This window comes from Anastrepha ludens, chromosome 3 (assembly GCF_028408465.1).
Source record: "Anastrepha ludens isolate Willacy chromosome 3, idAnaLude1.1, whole genome shotgun sequence".
NCBI classification, from domain to species: Eukaryota; Metazoa; Arthropoda; class Insecta; order Diptera; family Tephritidae; genus Anastrepha; species Anastrepha ludens.
Genome location: NC_071499.1, coordinates 108009127 through 108027640, shown reverse-complemented (window position 1 = coordinate 108027640; position 18514 = coordinate 108009127). Strand labels below are relative to the sequence as shown.

The following is an 18514-nucleotide window of genomic DNA, read 5'->3' as shown; positions in this document are numbered from 1 at the left end:
TTTACCTTCATTGCGAAGCTTTAGTACCAGTTCTCTAATATCAGTCGAAGTTTGTTTACCCATTATTAAAAAAAAAATAAATAATAGAATCTAATTTACTGTAGACAAAAACTTTTCACTCTGCCGATCGCAACCAATTAAAATATACCACAGCATTTGTGGTGTGCGTCTTTATGTTGTTCCACAAATGGACAGACCTGGTTTTTATGAGGCGCTTTTTCATGGCAGAAATACACTCGGAGGTTTGCCATTGCCTGCCGAGGGCCGACCGCTCTTAGAAAAAACTTTTTCTATTATTTGATGTTCATGCATGAAGAATCGAACGTACGCACTCCCGAATGGTGGCCACGCACCAAAACATTCGGCTACGGCGGCCGCCCTGTTAGGAAGCCGCAAAATCCCAGATGACCCGATAAAAGTTTCCTTCTTCAAAAACCTGCTTCCAAACAGGTTTTAAGTTCACTAAAAACTACTTGTCGCTAAAAATAATAAAACACAATATGTATATGGGAGAAATAAGAGTTCATGTATTTTATATATGTATCTTTTTATTACATTTCCAGATTATGTAATTGCCTTTGAAACTTAAGTAAAAGCATGGAAATGATATTTCTTTAAAATTATAATTATACTACAGGCATAAACAAATTTGATAATAGAGTGCGCGATATTTGTAAGTGATTACATTACGCAGCTTAAGCATTCATATATGTTTGTATGCGTGTATAGTATATACCATATTTATGTCCGTAATTACATAGAGTAATTGTATGCAGCAGAAAATCAATGCAATAGGAATCTTAAACTTTGTATTTATTCCAATACTAAGTTCTTTTTGACATTTTAATGCTTGAAGTAAACTAAAGACTTTTCAGCTAGTGCTATATTTTATAATATTTGAAATGTAAGTAATCATTTGATTAATGCATGATTAAACTAAACAAAGTCAAATTAAATAATTTAGTATGGAACTTATCGCTAAGATATACATACCTAATTATGTGGTAGTTTAGCTTAAGCTAAATTAACAAGTAATCCAGTCGTATAATTAAAGTATAAGCATATAAGTAATGATTAATGCAATTCTCCATTCATTTTACTCACTTTCTATACATTTGCTCGCATTGTACAATAGTAAATGCCCGATTTTTTATGTAAATATATTTATGAGTGTTTTTGTCTGAATGATTATGAATATATATATGTATATGTATATGTGTATATAATTAACAACAATGTATGTTTTTTTTTTATATAATCAATTTGAATAAATGAAAATATTAATTCAACGTGAAGTTCAGTTTCACATTGGTACGAGTAACACTCCAGCCAACGTTTTTGTTGTGCTTAGAAGAGTCTTGCTTTAAACCATTTTAAATGTTTATGAACATAAATATAAATACATATATTGTATCATACAATAAATTTAAACTTTAATTCCTGCAGAATTTCGCTTGTTGTTTCGGTTTCATTTTGTCTGTATTTTATTTTAGGCACTGTTTTCCTTAAATTTTCATAAAAGTTTTGTTGATTTGTTTTGATGTTTTTTATTTACTAATCTAAGGTTTTAATTTTGTAAGGGCAATTTTGAGGTTAGATTTCATTTCATGCGCTGTACGCTTTGCTTTTACATACTGCTATATTACTTTGTTATTGTTATTATTGCCTAAAAAGGATGCGGTATTTTTTCATCCGCTGCTATACTAAAATACGTTTTAATCCTATTTTTCATTTTTAGTTTATTTATTAATAAATATAGATCTATAACTACAATTTTTTTTTTTTGATATTTTTTATGTAGATGTGTTTTCTTGTTTTATATACGTTTTGCAATGTAATGTGTGGGCGTTTGTATGCAAGTAAATCATTTTTGTTTTTTACTTACTTTACATTTTCTGCGCTGAGATTGCAGAGTTGGGATGGTGAAACATGTAATAATTATTATGCATAAAATTCTCCCTGATAAATAACCGCCAGCATACTTTTTAAAACATTGCGGCAAAATATCTGTTAATATGAAAGAATAATTCACATAGTGATAAAGTGTGATAATATGCCCGTTTACACATTGACTAAGCACAGAGTCGGGTCTGTTACCGCCTTTACGTAAAAATGTGCAGTTGTTTGAGCTCTACATATTTAACAATTGTTTATCAGATCTATATATAATTTGTTGTAGTAGTTTTAACAAACGCTTTAACATATTTATTTACATTCTGTGCAATCACATCACTTTCGCCGAGCTCAACCACACAACAGCAAGCCATACCAGCTAGCATTCATTTATATGTTTTATAATAATTTGCTGTTTCCTTCCTAATCTAATTTTGTTTCTCATGATGAACTGATTTTTCACGTCGTTCTGTGTTCTGAAACTGAAAATCAATTGACCGTTTTTTGGCAGCATTTTTTTCAAAATTTTGCAATTCAGCACATAACCGCTTGAATTCTATGATTGTCTGCAATGTTTAATTTCATATCATCCAAAGGAGTTGCATGTGTATGTTGCATAGTGTGTTTCTTGAAACCATTTAATCTATTTTGTGTTTGTGTGTTTTTATGCATGAAAAATATGCAATTGCACTCACATAGCAGCATATATTTAAATCTACTTTAAATGGAACTGTTAATTGTTATAAAAGTCAAAGACACAAAAATAGTATGGAACTGTGAAGCAAGTTTTGTGAAATGCTACAATCATCGCAAATAACAGTGTAAATGGTGTTATAGCAAAAAAATCATCAACTGTCGCTTAGGCCAAGATTACATTTTATTTGAGACTGTCGTGCAAAAATGTCGAAATTTTGTTTTTCTTTAAATCCTTCCGTCGAAATTTTGTTTTTCTTTAAATCATTCCGTCGAAATCTTGTTCTTCTTTAAATCATTCCGTCGAAATTTTGTTTTTCTTTAAATCTTTCCATCAGCAAATAATTAAATCATCTGCCTGGCATACACTAACCTCATTTCCTTTTAACTGATATGGCGTTAAATGCTGAACTCGGTTTAGGTTTGTAAAAGCACCAGCCAAATAACAATACTTAGTTTTTAGTCCACTTATTTACTCTGTTGAATGCTTAGGGTACTGGCAACAACTTAACTATCTAAAAAGGTTTCTTTACATACTTATGCTTTCGCTTAAGTCCATACGATCGCTATGTGATCTGCACTGAAGCGAAAGCTGGAAGTTTACCTGTATTTATGTATGTGTAAGCTCTTGGCGAAAGGCAATCTTACATGTTTATCTCCTCGTCGTCCTCATCTAATCACTAACTGCTCAACTACTCAGCCATGCTCCGTACAGTCTACTCTGTCTGCGTTCTCTTCTACCCTTCACACTCGCGTAACAATTAAGTCGTCATCACTCCTTGTGGCTTATATTAGACGCCGTGTTGCCGCTGGTGCCCATTAGCTTGTGTTGCGGTATGACAGTTAGAGTCTTTGGAATTTTCGACATCAACGTGTTATCGATAAGCATTTGCTGGTGTTGCTGCTGTTGTTGTTGTTGCTTCGATGTGATCGTTGCAGAAATATTACCACCGATGCCGACTGGCGGACCTTTGTGCAGCAGCTGTGGCAGTTTGGGTGCACCCTGGCCAGCTACCATGTTGCCGTTAATCATATGATTCGGTTCAGGGAAATTCCAGATCCAAGCATTGGTATTAAGTTTGGCTGTAGCCGCTGCTGCTGCAGCCGCGGCGGCAAGAGGGTTTGAATTCGGATTTGAGAATGCATTGGTGAGCAATGGCATCATCGGTGAGGAAAAAACGCTACTGCTCGAAATTGGCACATTAACGTTCGTAGCTGGCGCATGAGAAGTGGCAGGTCCGTTAACGCCTCCACCCCCACCGCCATTGTGGCTAATGGTTGCTGTGGTTTTAGGTGCGATGGATGGATAGCGACCGGGTGGTTTTAAGGCAGCTTGTTTTTGCATTTGCAACATTTGCAAATGCATCAGTTGTTGTTGAGCTGCTTGATGCTGTTGTTGTTGTTGTTGTTGCTGCTGCTGCTGATGTTGATGCTGTTGTTTGCCGACGTGCTTGTTGAAGTTCGCCACTTGCGGGTTTGGCGCTGACACTACTTTCCCTGCATTCTGCTGCTGATGTTGTTGTTGTTGTTGCTGCTGCGCGTGCTGCTGCTTGGGGTCGTGTGGATTCTTGCCAGTCTTTAACATCTGATCGCGCAACAACTTTTCACGTCTCAAGATACACATCCGATTGTAATCGAAAATAGAGATGAGGAATGGCTTACCACCCGACAGCACTTGCACCAGCGCTGGCAACCGGCGCCCGTCTGCAGTTTGATAAAGCGGTCCTCCCTTGTCAATTAAATGCAAATTCTCCTCAACAGGCATCAAAGTTGGACGCCAACTGCGTTGCTGTCGCTCTCGCACTGTGAGGGTGTCCGGTAATATGACCACATTTGGTGGAGGCACGCGATGCGGTGCTGTATTATTTTCGCCGGTGCCACCTACTCCCTTGGCAGGGCCCTGCGGACGCTTGTTGTTTATGAGACTGGCTGTGAGAGATGATACAGTTGCAATGCTAGCTGAGGGCGCTGCATTGGCGCTAACAGTATTAGTGGAGTTCCCACTCGCAACGCTAACTGAACGACGCTGTAAGCTTACTAGTTCCGGTGGAGATGTTAGTAATGATGAGCCAGTGCCAGTTTTCGTTTGCTCTGCTGCTGCAGCAGCCGCTGCTTCGATTCGATTGTCCAAGAGCTTATTTGCAAGATCCAGTATTTTTTGATGTTTACTCTCACTTTGTGTTTTACCGGAAGTATTCGCTGCATTGGAGCCACCAGCACCAGAGCTACTGGCAGCTGATATTGGTACGATTTCAACAGCCTTATTCATACCGAGCAGATTCGTTTTCAAAATGCTGCGGCTATTGCTTGATGTATTGCTGTTATTAGTATTATTGCCGCCTCCGCTAGCGTTGTTACCGCTCAAAACAGTGAGCGTAGTTGAAGCTATTACACTGTTATCTATAGATTTTTCCTTCAATAGTGACTTCTGGGGAGAAGGATCTCCCGCTGGTTGAGTGTGTGGTTTTGGACGCGCTATTATGGTTACAGCATTAGAGCTCAACTGTTTGGTGAGCTTGTCCACAGAATCACTGCGAGAGCGCTTTGCACGAATTGAATTGGGAGACTCTCGTGCCACACCCTCTACTTCCATTTGTTGGACGTTATTTTGGGCCGAACCAGTGCGCTTTGGCTCATCGTCATCTTCATTGATTTCTACTGTCGGAATGTCGGTACTGCTTCGCTTGCTAGTTGGCGGACTGGGTTTGGCACTGACTAATCCACCGCAGTGACCCTGATCATATGAGGTGAGACGTTGTCGCACCGTTTGTGTATAAACATTAGCATTTGATGAGGCGTTGGGTGAAAGCACCAAATCACCATTGCGATAGTATTTTTCTAATAGTATTAGATGACGCAAGAAAGAACTTTGATTGCCATAAGGCTTTTGTAACTCCTCCCATAAGCGACGTGTTGCCTCATCGTATTGTAAAAATGTTTGTACTCTGGTCCAACCTTCAGGTGTACGCTGGCTGGTGCTGCTACCAAAAGGCACCTTGAAATTCAAACCGAGATCCTCCTCGCCTGGAAAGAGTTCACGCATAGAAATGTTGGGATTGGCACGCAGAACATTCGATATATCATTGGCAGCAGTGCCAGCCGTTGAGGATGATGAAGATTTCACGGCCGACGCACTGGCACTGGAACTGCCACTGCTACTTTGCAAGATCGCCTTAAGTTTAGACATTTGTTGTTTCTCAGGAGCTCCACTATTTGTTGGAGACATCGGAGCACTAGACGAATTTGAATCGGTGGACAGTGTTGTAGGTGGATCATAGTCCACCAAAACATCGCTTGCAATCATTAGGTGAGGTTTTGATTGGGACTGTTTTTCAGAATCATTATTCTCGCTAGCACTGACTTCCATTGGTGTTGTCTCGCCCAAACATTCAATCGAAGATCCGTTGGAGTCTGCTGGTGAAGGTAAATTCTTTACGGGCGTCACTTCAAGTACTATGCTACTATCGGTTTGGTTCAATTTTTTTTGCGTTTTGCTCTTAGAACAGTGTGGCTTTTCTGCGTCATCAATAAAGTTGTTGCAATTGCGACCTTCATCATCTGCTTCGGAAGCGTCGTTACTTCCATCGTGAATATTGTGGAATTGTAGTAGGCTGAAATAAGAAAAATTTTTCAATATTTTATCGGTAATATGCAAGCAACGCTTAATACCAAAAGTAAAATAGAATTTTTTTGGAGGTTATAATATTCGAATTTAATTTAGTGAAAGCCGGAAGTTAAGTTGACTTTACAAAAAAAAAAAGTCGAAAGGTTGAAGAGAAAATTCGTTCCAATTAATATACATTTTCCTCCAACGGCATAGGGATTTCTAGCGGCTATTCGAATACCCTCCCTACTACAGCTATTTTTGAATATCCCTTTTAACAATTTGCATATTTGTTAAGTTTTTTTTTCATTTAATGATTTAACTGGCGATTGCGAATAGCATTAATATCTTTTACATTTCCAGCAATCTTCGTTGGGGACGATTTACGATCGATACCACCATCTTTAAAATTCTCGTGCTATATTAAGAAGCTCACCGTTTGCGATAGTTTCTTACGAATTCATCCTTCTGTTCTTTGTTGGTCTCTGGCGGCTTCATTAGTAAATTTGCAAAATAACGGCATAATTTGCAGACAGCGGTGCCTATGCCCAACTTCACCGGGATGCCCATCTTCGTCAATGCTTTTTCGAGGCGATCAGTGTCCTAAAAATATAAAAGATATTTACAATAAACTTTTAAAACGCTTAGAAATAAACAATGAAACTGCAATGAAAAGGTAAGAAAATACTAAAAACAATGTAGTTTTTTCAATTACTGTATTTTAAACTGCGTGAATATGGAAAATGCATTTAAAATTCGAGGCATTATTTTTCATACACGAACAGATTGGACGATTTATATTCATATTCAACGATTTATTGTTCTGCACAGAATTTTAATACGGTCTGCCGATAGTCACATGGCCTTTGAAACAGGTGACATTTGTGTTCTGTGATAAAATTATGTCTAGAAATGAATTGTCAACTTAAGGGGGTAGTATGGTATTTTTTTTTTTTTTCATTTATTATTTTTTTTTTTTTTAATTATTCTATAACATCTTAAGATTATTGTGTGAAAGTTTGAAGTGCATTAGAGTAAAATTGACAAAGACACAAAGGATTAAGTATCTACCTCTCCAACCGGATTTCACGCTGCCGAAAATCTTTAAACGCGTTTTTCTCACACTTGCCTTTTTTACGGTCGGTGTCCACTGTAGATTCATATCTACTGCACCGATTCTTTTCAAATTTGGTTTTTTTGTTTCTTTACTTTATTCACGAGGTAATGACGTCGAGTTTTTTTTTTTTTTAAATTTTGTCATATTTTAAAACAACAAAGTTTTCAAGTTTTTTTTTATGAAAAATCGGTGTTTTGACTTCAAAGAGCTTTAAAAAATTAAAAAAAAAAAAAAAAAAAAAAAAAAATTCGACGTTGTTACCTGCGAAACTTTATTAGCTGATGAAATCAATTTGGTTTTTTGATTTTAGTTGATCCAGTAATGAGTTCTGAGGGACACCGCAATAAAACTTTTTTATGAGACGTCCGCGAAGATTCGCTGCCACCAACTCATTTCTTCATAAAAATCAATGAAAATTTCACACAATATTCTTTAAATATGACTTTATAATGAAGTAATTTTAAAATTTTGAATAAATCAACTGTGTCGACAAAAAAAATTTCGAAAAATATGCTTGTTTTACACCGAATTAACCATACTACCCCCTTAAGAGGTTACATGGGTTTCGGTAAAAAAAAAAAATATTTTCAATATTTTCAATATTTTTTTTTCTATGTAAAAAATTATTTATTTAATTCAAACTTTTTTCTGTCTTATAGATACATATTTAAAGAATAATTTCTGAAATTTTCAAAAAAGAAAAAAATTTAACTCCTCCCTTGTGACGTCACTTCCGGTGACCCCTCGAAAAAAAGGTGCGTCCGCGTTGTCAGCATAACTCCTGGCAGACTCATCAAAAATGAAAAAACAAAAATAAGTGCTTTAGTTAAGACCATAAACTCGTGCTTGAGCGAAGGAAAGAAAAAAATTGGAATTTTGGCAGACATTTTTCAAAAAAAAAAAATGAAAATTTCGGTCAAATTTGCTTGACATTTTGTTTTTTTTTTTAAATAGTTGTAATTGAAAAAAAAAAACAAAATCCTTCGTTTAAGCACGAGTAAATTGTATTTCGAACACCTGTGTAAAATTTCATCAAGATCGGTTGAGTAGTTTTCGAGAACATTTGACAACCGACTTTGAAAACACGGTCCCGAGAAAAACGCGTTTAAAGTTTTGAGTAACAATTAAAATGGCTTCGAGTCCACACCTTCCAAAGGCTGTAACTCCGAATATGTTGTTTGGATCAACTTGAAAATTTAGGAAAATATTCCTGAGATGTTGTAGAAATTAATAAGCAAAAAAAAATAAATCGATTTTTTGAACCAACGAAACCCATGTAACCCCTTAACACCCTTGCCAGAAAATTGTTTTCCAGAACACTTCTGTTTTTTTCTATATCATCTACAAGTATAAATCCTTTCCTCAATTTTTACTCATCCAAGAACCCATTATTATTAAAATTTTATTTGAAAATTAATTTGTTTGCTATTGTTTCTATGTGATGTTATTAAAATAGGAGGCTCCAATGCACCTTCCCTTTGAATGTAGCGATATAGCGCTGATAGAGAAGGTTGAGACCTCTTAGCCATTTGCAGCCAGAAGAAAGGCACATACGCTCAGTTCAACCCAGCGTTATCTTAAGTTTATTAAGAGAACTGGGTCTGGATGAGGTACTGTGATGAGTAGAGAGCACAAAAGACCATGAGGTCAAAGTGCAAACCTCCAATAAATCTAAGTCTATTAAATTATGATAAACAAGATTTTCTTTTGAAAAGATGAAAAACATCAAAAACTTTAACCATCTCAGTAGTTTCAGAAATTACGGTCAGTCTTTAAATGAAATAAAATTCTCATTGGCCCTAAAGAGTTGATAGATATACTCAATACCTTTGCTGCATATCTGCATACCATTCTAATCCAGAGGCAGGGAAATGGAACAAACACATTGACTTGAACTTATCTTTATAGTGGACTCATATAACACCAAAGAAGTGCTCATTTGACATTTTCCCTTGCGGCTTCCAGTCCAGTGCTATGCTCGTGATGCTATCTAAGCATGTGACCTATTCGTCGCCATTTTCTGCATTCGATTTGCCATAGGATGAGTTGCTCATTCGTTGATCTCCACAGCGCGTTGTTGCTGACGGTGTTCGACCAGAAAATTCTACAGATGATGCGGAGGTATTTGCTGACGAAAGATTGTAGTCTCTGTGATGGTGTTGGATACCAACCATGTTTCACTACGTATAACAATACTGACTTCACACATGAGCTGAATATTCGCAGTTTAGTGCGCCTGGAGATTTGCGAGCTTGCCCCTACTGTATGCATTCGCCCGAACGACCACCTTGCTTTGTTTAGCCTGGAGTTGACATCTTCGTTTGCTCCGCCGTCTGTTGTGAATGCAGCCGATGCTTTCGACAAATACAAATACTACATACTACATACTAAACATATGTCCGGCATGTGAAGGCACCCAGCACGACTTTAACCACCTTTTCACATGCCCCATCAAACCCACTCATCTAACACCTCTCTCCCTCTGGACCCAACCCGTCGAAACAGCTAGTTTCCTGGGCCTAAAGTAAGATGAGCTAGACGAAGACGACCGGTGATTACACTACACTGACAGGGCGAAGATACTGCTAAAATAACAACAACAAATCAGACCGGGCACCCGTCAACCTTTATATGTCTTGCTTTATTGTGGTTGACTCTCAGAACATTCGTCTTGGCGATGTTGACCTCCAATTCGACAGTGCGTGCCATCGATGAAGTCCAGGTCCTCGAGATTTTTGGTGAAATTCCAAACGATGCCTCTTTTGTGCAGGGTCAATTGGCTCATAACGTCGTCTATAGGCCATAGTGCATAATTTTAATTTTTATACAATATATTTCGGCATCTACTACTTTATGGCAAATGTTTTATATCGTTTAAGTCACAGGACAAGTTCCCAATGCGGAATCAAATGAGGGTGAGGATGTCGCATAGTGGACAACCGCTACAACCTAACCTAACCTAAAGTCACAACTCTAAAAACAGGGCATTGTAATTTTTAAGACATATTTCTATACTTCAAATATTATGATTATTCCAACAAGTTTTTAATATTCTTTGATAAGTTTTCATCATCTAAAGCAACAGTTTAGATCTTACATCAAAATGCTAACCAGCTAATCAAAGAAACTTTATACTTAAGGGTCAATTCAATTCAAACTCTTTTAGCTGAACAACCATTAACCCTCCGTTGGTCACCCCGGGTCTGACCACACTTTTCGATTTTGGATATGAATTTAACACATTTCTTTATGGCTAACGACGTGAGCTTCCAGGTGACTTCCTAAAATTAATTTTCTATCGATTTATGGATATAACCTTTTAAAAAAGATCTTCGGACAGGATGAAAAAAGGCCAGAACCGGGCGGCCAGTCGAAAATATTAAAAAACGTGTCCAACGGAGAGTTAAAGATCTTTGCTTTTGTATTAGTTTAACATAGATTTTTCGTTTTATAAAATGAATTGTAGACTTACCGATGTTATATGGTACATGTGGTTTTTGCCTAGCCGTCGTTTGCAGAGCACACATCCTGTGCACTGCATAACGGTGCCATAGTGGTTTTGACATAGCCATACGCAAGTTGAACCGGTTGGCATGTCGAATTTTAACAGAAATTTTTTCACACTTTTCCGTATGCATTTGCGGCGCAGCGAACGTGCAGCTGGATTGGCACAGTTTGGCACTAAGCACTTGTGAAACTGTGGAGCATCATCGACTTCCAATGGGGCATCGCCAATCTCCCTAACACCTAATGAAGATGATGGACCAGCGCGATTAACGAGACCGCCTGTTACAGACACACGTTTTTTGTAGGATGGAACATTCGCACGCCTATCAACATGTCGGAAACAAGCATCACACAAGCAGCTATCGACTGTTATTTTCTCTTCGTCTGTGTGAAAAATGTCAATTAATTAAGAAATAAATAAATAAACTATTTAATTGTAAACTATTACTTACTTGCAAGTATCTTTTGCTGTCGTTCTGCTGATTTTAATTGGCCTACATGGCAAGGAGTATCATAAATCCCAAATTTGCCGCTACAGTAAAAACACTGATCATCGCATATGCGTTCAGGGTGAAATTTGAATGACGACGCCTTTTCAGGTATGAGTATTTCCTCTTTTTCGTCCTTTTTGTGTGAAGTACTTGCCATGGGGTGGTGACGTATTGCGTCGTAACTCTCCGAATGTGAGGAGTCTGTAAAAATAGTAAAAGGTTTAAAACATTAAATTTAATTTTAGGTATTTATGCACTTTTTAGGTCAGATTAACAAAAATAGCACCAAAATAGCAAATAGGCTCAACTTAAAATTTTCGGTGTGTGCAACTAAAGAGTAATAAGATGCGATAATATGGGTTGTCCAAGGCCAATGCAAGTGTTTAAAGTAATATTTTATGCAATACTTAAAAATGCAAATAACTTTAGAGTTGTTTATGGTGCATGCAAAAATGTGAAACAACAGTTGAAATATTTATAAAGCACAGTAGTTTGACATTTGTGCGAGACAGTCGGCGATATTCAACTATAATACATCAAAGCAATACGTAAAAGTGCATATATTTGGGATTTTATCAATTAAAAAATGCTGAATCCTAGTCCTGGACGACGTCAGAGCTGTTTATCGTTAAAACGCCTAATGGGAAATATTTTTTCTTCAAATTAAGAACCAAAGCCGCTGCTGTTTTTATCATGAATACATTCGTGCCCACACTTTTTTTCGTGCTTTGAACACTATTAGAAATTGTCCGCAATACGATTGTTTTATTTACACATACGTATACACTAGGGCGGGCCGATTTGTGGGGAGGCAAAAAAATCGCCCATTGCTCTGTGAAAATCATATTCTAGGGATCAAAATAAGAAACTTTGCCGAAGGAACCATACCTCTAAAACGAATTCTGATGCCCCCCAATTTGGGTCGAACTTTTTAGTTTCTTTTCTCATGTAAAGGCCAAAAATGGTGATATTTTGAAATGATTGTATGGGGAACCCCACAGGGGAGTTGCAGGGGGTGTGCCACTGACATGGGTGGATCGGCCGTCCAAAGTTAGTGGGGGTCGGTCATACATTTCGACTCGATTAGAGCACTCTAAATGGGTCAAAGTGGGATTTTTCATTCGACCCAAATTGGGGGACATCAGAATTCGTTTTAGAGGTATGGGTCGTTCGGCAAAGTTTTTTATTTTGATCCCTAGAATACGATTTTCACAGAGCAATGAGCGATTTTTAAATCGACCCGTCCTAGTGTACACGTTCTTTAGACAGCTGTGAAGCAGCACGACCTTGCCACGAGAGTCCGGTTTATGCTATCGACTAAGTGGTATCACTTTGGCAACATTTTTTTAAGTTTATTGGGGATGTTTTATGCTGTTTCAACAAGAACGGCAACTTTTCCTCAACAGTTGGGTCTACCCGACAGGAAAGATCCAGTTTTATAACCAACCAAGAACTGGTGTTTTAGCAAGATTTCGAATTAAAAAAAAAATTATGGTGGATGCTATTAGAAAAGCAAAGCCAGCAATAGCGGTTGTTAGCGTGTGTGCTTTTCAGTCCATTTTTATTTCTACAAACCTTCTGCTCAACTAAGTTTAAATGCCCAGTACTACAGAATTGAACTTGGCTTAAAAAGTCGCCGAAATATTCTTGTCTCATACTGACTTTTGACAAAGGCTCTTAAGGTTGTGACTATACCAACAATAGAAAAAATAAAGCCAATATAATAAATGAAAATAATAAAATCCCGTGCATATGCACTTGTGCTCCCATAATTAAGCCATTGAGAGCCAAGCGAATTTGACGAAAATCTCCACCGCAGACTAAGAAATACTTTATTAGAAAGCGGGTTGAAAGTGAAATATATTGATTTCTGTGCGATCCACGATCTGCTTTGGATTTTATAACTATTTTTATATGTCGCATATCTTTTTTTGGTATTTGTTAAATTTCATAACCAAAACATGAAAAAAATTGTGAAAAGATAAAGACTTAATTATGTGAGCGCAAGTGCACTTTCCTATTTCTGGAAGCGAAAAGCAAGCCCTATTTTGCCCACTTAAGGAGCGGTTAATAACGGTTATACATTTATAACTAACTGACTGCAGCAATTCAAACTAAATTGAACTACTGCAAAAGCGTTTTGTAAATGGTTAAATCCAAAACACACACCAATGGTAGCGGTATTTGTAGAATGGCTAGTAGTGTTAGATCGATTGTATGATTTTCTACCATGCGTTTGAACATTTGAATGCTCCGCCGTAGAACCGGCATTGCCTGCTTTTAGCCCACCTTCGTTCTGCAAAAAAAAAAAACATTTGTTAAAAACGGTTTAACGTAATTGAATATTGTTAAAATTAATACCTCGTTCTGAATAGTGTAATAGGCATCCTCCACATTACTGTGCTGATCAGCAGCGCGGTCTGCATGTCCCTGACCGCGTGCCCGGCCCTTTTGGAATGTCATTTTTAGTGATTGTCTACGAACCGTGCCGCCATTTGTCGCGTCTTTTGAGGTACCAGCGCAAGCCGTTGAATGTTGACTGCCATTACCGTTGCTTTTGCGGCCATTACTAGCCCCCGAGGTCGAAGCATGGCTTCCCCCGCTTGTATTGCGATTTATTTTAATGACTGTTTTTAACGTACCGGTGTACTCCTGCGCTACAGCAGTACTCGACGATTTGCCATTGCGTTTACTTCCAGTGCTGCTGCTGTTTTGGTGCTGGGCACGTGAAGCTTCTGCAGCTGCGGAACTTTTTATGTATTCTTGACGTTGCTTTTCGGCAGCCTTATGTGTTAAAAGTCCGAGATTTTGCAAGTGCTGTTCCTTTTGACGTAATGCCTCCTCATCGTGCTCCAAATCAAGCGTCACCCAGGAGCTACTGTCGGTCGATTGGCCGGACTTCATGGATGTTGAATCGTCCTCCTTTTGACCAACTAAGGGTTTAGCTGGCGAATTTGCTGTAGAAGAAAATGGTGTCTCCTTTTCTGTATTATCTGTATCGTTTGATTCCTAAAATGTGCAAATTTAAATTAGAATGAATGAACATAACAAAAACTCATCTATACTCAACGAATATACCAACCTTTATTTCAACACCCTCTGCAGATTCAAGCAATGCTATCTCAACAGGGTTACTCTCATTTTGTTCCAGCCTATCAGTGGTGCTAATAGATTCTTTTTCGTCTTTCAGAATACAATTTGATTTAATTAAATCACCAAGAAGGGGCAACTTAATTTCTTTATGTTCGAAATTATTTTCGGAGTTAGCCGAATTAGCAATAACTACTTTTTCTCGGACCTTGCTCTTCTCTAAATCGTCATATTTTTTTAACTCGGCATCAATTTTAGCAACAACCTCATCGTCTTCAATGTTTTCTATAATCTCCATATTAGCAGCTGAGCTGTCTTCTTCCTGCATATCAATACATAATTTGGTTTCATCCTCCTCATCTGAATGAACAGTATCCATGGCCTCCGCTAGGTCTATGCATTCATCCCCATCAACGTCCATTTGGAGAGGCTTGTCTTCTGAGTATTTTGTTATCACTTTCTCCTCCTCAACTAGACATTTTACCTTTGCATCCATTTCACCCTCAGTGAGTTCATCTTTCGTATCAATATTATTTTCATTTTCAACTGTAAGCTTGGCTTCTATACTATCACATTCAGTTTTAGTCTTTTCTTTGATTTTTTTATCTTTTCCATTTGATACCCCGAAATCAATTGCATTCTCCAAATGCTTAGAGTCATTTTCTAAATCTCCGTCAACGGGTGTCTCGTCCACTATATTTTCATGCACTGGGGGATTATCTATTGAAATTGTCTCGCATTCCTCCATTGTGACATCATCCTCGCCCTCTATTTCCTCCACGTTTTTCAGGTCTTCAAGATCTTGTTTCGTGCCTTCTTTGTCGCCTTTGGATGCTTCACTTTCCGCACATTCCGTTATTTCTATAACATCCTCGGCAATAGCATCCACTTCATCATCTTCCTCGATTACTAGTGGTGACAAAATTTCTGTGCTTAAGCTATTGGCATCTTCAGTGAATGAATTTTTCTTATCTTCAAGAGTTTCATCTACTCGTAAATCACCTTCTTTTATTTCATCGCTCTCAATCGATATTGCATCACTCTCATCATTCGCTGCCTTGTGCTTAGGTGGTATTGAAGTACCATCACTATCCACTGCATTAATTATATCTTTTTCATATGTGCTTGTTTGATCTTTTTCCTTCTCTGTAGACACTTTTTGGACAATCTCTCCTAATTTTGGATCTTCTTCAATTCCCAAATTATTTTCCAAGAATTTCGGTTTTTTGTAGAATTGTTTGACACTGATTTCACTCACCCCTTCACTCACCATTTCTGGACTAAGTGAGGCTGCCTTAACAGCTTCTTCATTGGCTGCTGAGGAATTACTGGTAGTGGCCAATGACGTGCTTGGCTGTGCTTTTGGCAAAACATCCTTTATTCCATCAATTGCATTGGGTACATTCATATCCTTTGATTCTATGTTCATTTCCGTTTCAACTGTGAGTGGCACAGCAACGGCACTGCTAGCGCCGACATGTTTTTCATCCACCTCATTGTCCAAATTTATTTCATCAGCCAAATCGGGTGTCAACTTTTCCATCTTTATATCCGGTAACAAGTCATCTATGGATGAAGATGCCATGCTGTCTTTAGAGTCGTCGTCAGGTACATGAAGTGGTGTGGCGGCAGGATTGGTGACGCCTGTTACTGCTGCAGTCTTTAGAAGCGTCAGTGATGAGCTACGCGTTAGTGCATTCGATTGAGCGTTGATACGTTTACGCTTCCCTTCCGTTACTGTATTACCGCTTAGAGGAGTTGGCGATGGCGAGGCGGTCTTCGAGTGCCGCGTTGCACGCGTGCTTGGGGAATTTTGCAGGCTTGTTTGATGTGGTTTGCGTGCACTCCAACGGCTACGACTTCGCGTCACACTGGAGTTTGTTATGCACACATCTGTTGCAGATTCGTCACTTTCAACAGGCTCTGATTTTATTTTCAAAACCTCAGTTTCATTACTACTGCTGGCGGTCGCATGGTTTGGTGGAGGCAACTCATCCTCTGCAACCTCGAAGTCATCTTTCGGTTCAATTTTGATAGATTTCATAACATGGGATTCTGTAGTTCCACTTGTAGGACCTTCGTCATCGGCACGTTTACGTTTTGAAGCTGGCTCACCTGATGAAAATGAATTTTTCTTCCCGGCTGTGGAACGACGAGGACGTGTCGATGTAGAAGTTGTGGCGTTTGGAGGAGTTTCAGGACGATATGTGTTCGATTGGCGGTTACGAGTTACTCGGGTATTAGCCGCCAGTTCCTGTGCCACAGACTTTCTAGTTAGCCTGTTTGTTGCTGATGCTTGAGTATGAGTGCTATCATTAACATGTGTATTTGCCAGGCTATTGTCTTTCGTGCTTTCATCTGTTTCACCATCTTCTTTCTTTTTACACTCTTTAATTTCTTTAGATACCTTAACTTCTTTCTCTTTGACATCCTTTGCCGCCTTATGAGATTCATTGACTTCTGCCGCATTATCAGTCTCCGTTTTATCCTTTTCGGCAGATATTTTGGTCTCTCTACATTCTTTTAGTGATTTGCGCCCTTTTATAGGCAATGATCGTCGCGGAGCACCACCGCCGTCTTCGCTCTCACTATTTGTCAATTCCGAATCACAAGTTTCGTTACTACGCGACTCCTTTCTGGCGCCACTAGAAGGTGTTGGAGATGCAAGTAGTAACGGAGAATTTCTCGTTATACGCTTTGGCTCGCTACTGGCGCGTTTAATGTCTGTCTTTGTTGTTTCTTTGTTTGTATTAACTGATTCTGTCACTTCACTCATTTCAACATCAACACAAGTGACAGTGGATGCATTCGACCCCATTTCGGCTTTCTCCTCAGCACTTGTGTTTGTTGTGGATGAAGTAGTCTTTGTGGATGCCACTGCTATTGTCTTTGCTGTTGTAGATGTTGCCGACGCTCCTTTTGCTGTCGCATTTTCCGACTTTGCACTTGATGTTGCAGCTTGTGGCGTTGTTGCAGCCGCTGTTGTTGCTGCTGCCGACGTTTTACGTGTCGACATTATATTTTTGCTACTCGCAGCTAAAGCTTCAATTTTTTCAGAGCTCTAAAGACTGCTGGCAATATTAGCAAACTGTTTGTGTTCTTTAATCCTTTCTGAGTGATTCCTCACTTTACGCACATACGTGGATATGCGATTATATTGAGCGGCGAAAAGGCTCCCGCTCAAAGCGTTTGTGCCTGAACACAACCAATGCTGCGTTTTCTGCTTTGCTTTTGGAACTCACCTCCAGCATTTAGTTTAACCGCTGTAAATAAAAAGAATAAACAATTTGTTAGTTTGTGAATTCATGCAAAAGATATCCAGAAATGTTTTTACTTGTATTCTGTTTTCCTATGACAGAAACAAAAGCTTTGGAAAAGTGTGGCTAATTCGAAACGAACACGTTATGGCTTTGGTAACCAGTTAAGTTTTGTTTGTAATTACTTCTATTATACCCAAGTAAATTCAACTATTCACCATTTCCCTGGGTTTAATGGAAGGCCAACACAGCAGTTGTATACCTTTCATATGGTACGGTGTTGAAAATATAAATTAATATCTTTCATAACCACAGAACACGATCTTGGAGATAACCGTACAATTCAATTGTTCATAAGAAGTATTATCACCTGGAACAGCATGCCGTTGATTTGGTCTCAGTGACCGATTAATAAACAACCGATTTGACAGACGTTGCCGTGGCTTATCAACAGGGACCCGCCCTTATTAAGAAACCCCTCACTATTTGTTTCCTACAAACATAATAATGATTGGTATACAGACTTGGACTTACTTTACAATAAACTTGATAGTTTTATTCCATTAAATGTCGTTTTATAAAGAAAGAAATGATGTGCCACCACGTTTTCTGGATTTGTCTCTAGTAAGTACGGTCGGATAAGGCGCGCATGCATACTTCAGACCTGCCCGCTATCATATCAGGTTAATAATAATGGATAAAATAAATATGGATATGAATACGGTATTGTGAGGAGTAGAGGGAACAATATATTATATAATAACACATGGGCTGATAGGTCTCGAGCTTAACACATAGATGGCATTAGTTTTATTTATTGCATTCATCTCTTTTTCAGTTAGTACTAACCTTAAAAGGACAG

The 18514-nt window shown here is 38.3% G+C and overlaps 1 protein-coding gene across 3 annotated transcripts in view; it reads right to left on the bottom strand.

Moving 5' to 3' along the window:
• Positions 1–503: 503 nt before the first annotated feature.
• LOC128858734 (serine-rich adhesin for platelets) overlaps positions 504–18514 on the bottom strand; it is a 30763-nt gene continuing 12752 nt past the window's right edge. For all 3 annotated transcript variants that reach the window (XM_054095214.1, XM_054095215.1, XM_054095216.1), the window contains exons 2-8: positions 14388–17658; positions 13667–14314; positions 13475–13601; positions 11267–11506; positions 10780–11198; positions 6627–6793; positions 504–6197 (exon numbers count right to left, since the gene is read on the bottom strand). In XM_054095214.1, coding sequence (XP_053951189.1) covers positions 3359–6197; positions 6627–6793; positions 10780–11198; positions 11267–11506; positions 13475–13601; positions 13667–14314; positions 14388–17411 — 7464 coding nt within the window. In that variant the 5' untranslated portion in view covers positions 17412–17658 and the 3' untranslated portion in view covers positions 504–3358. The remainder of the gene's footprint in view (positions 6198–6626; positions 6794–10779; positions 11199–11266; positions 11507–13474; positions 13602–13666; positions 14315–14387; positions 17659–18514) is intronic.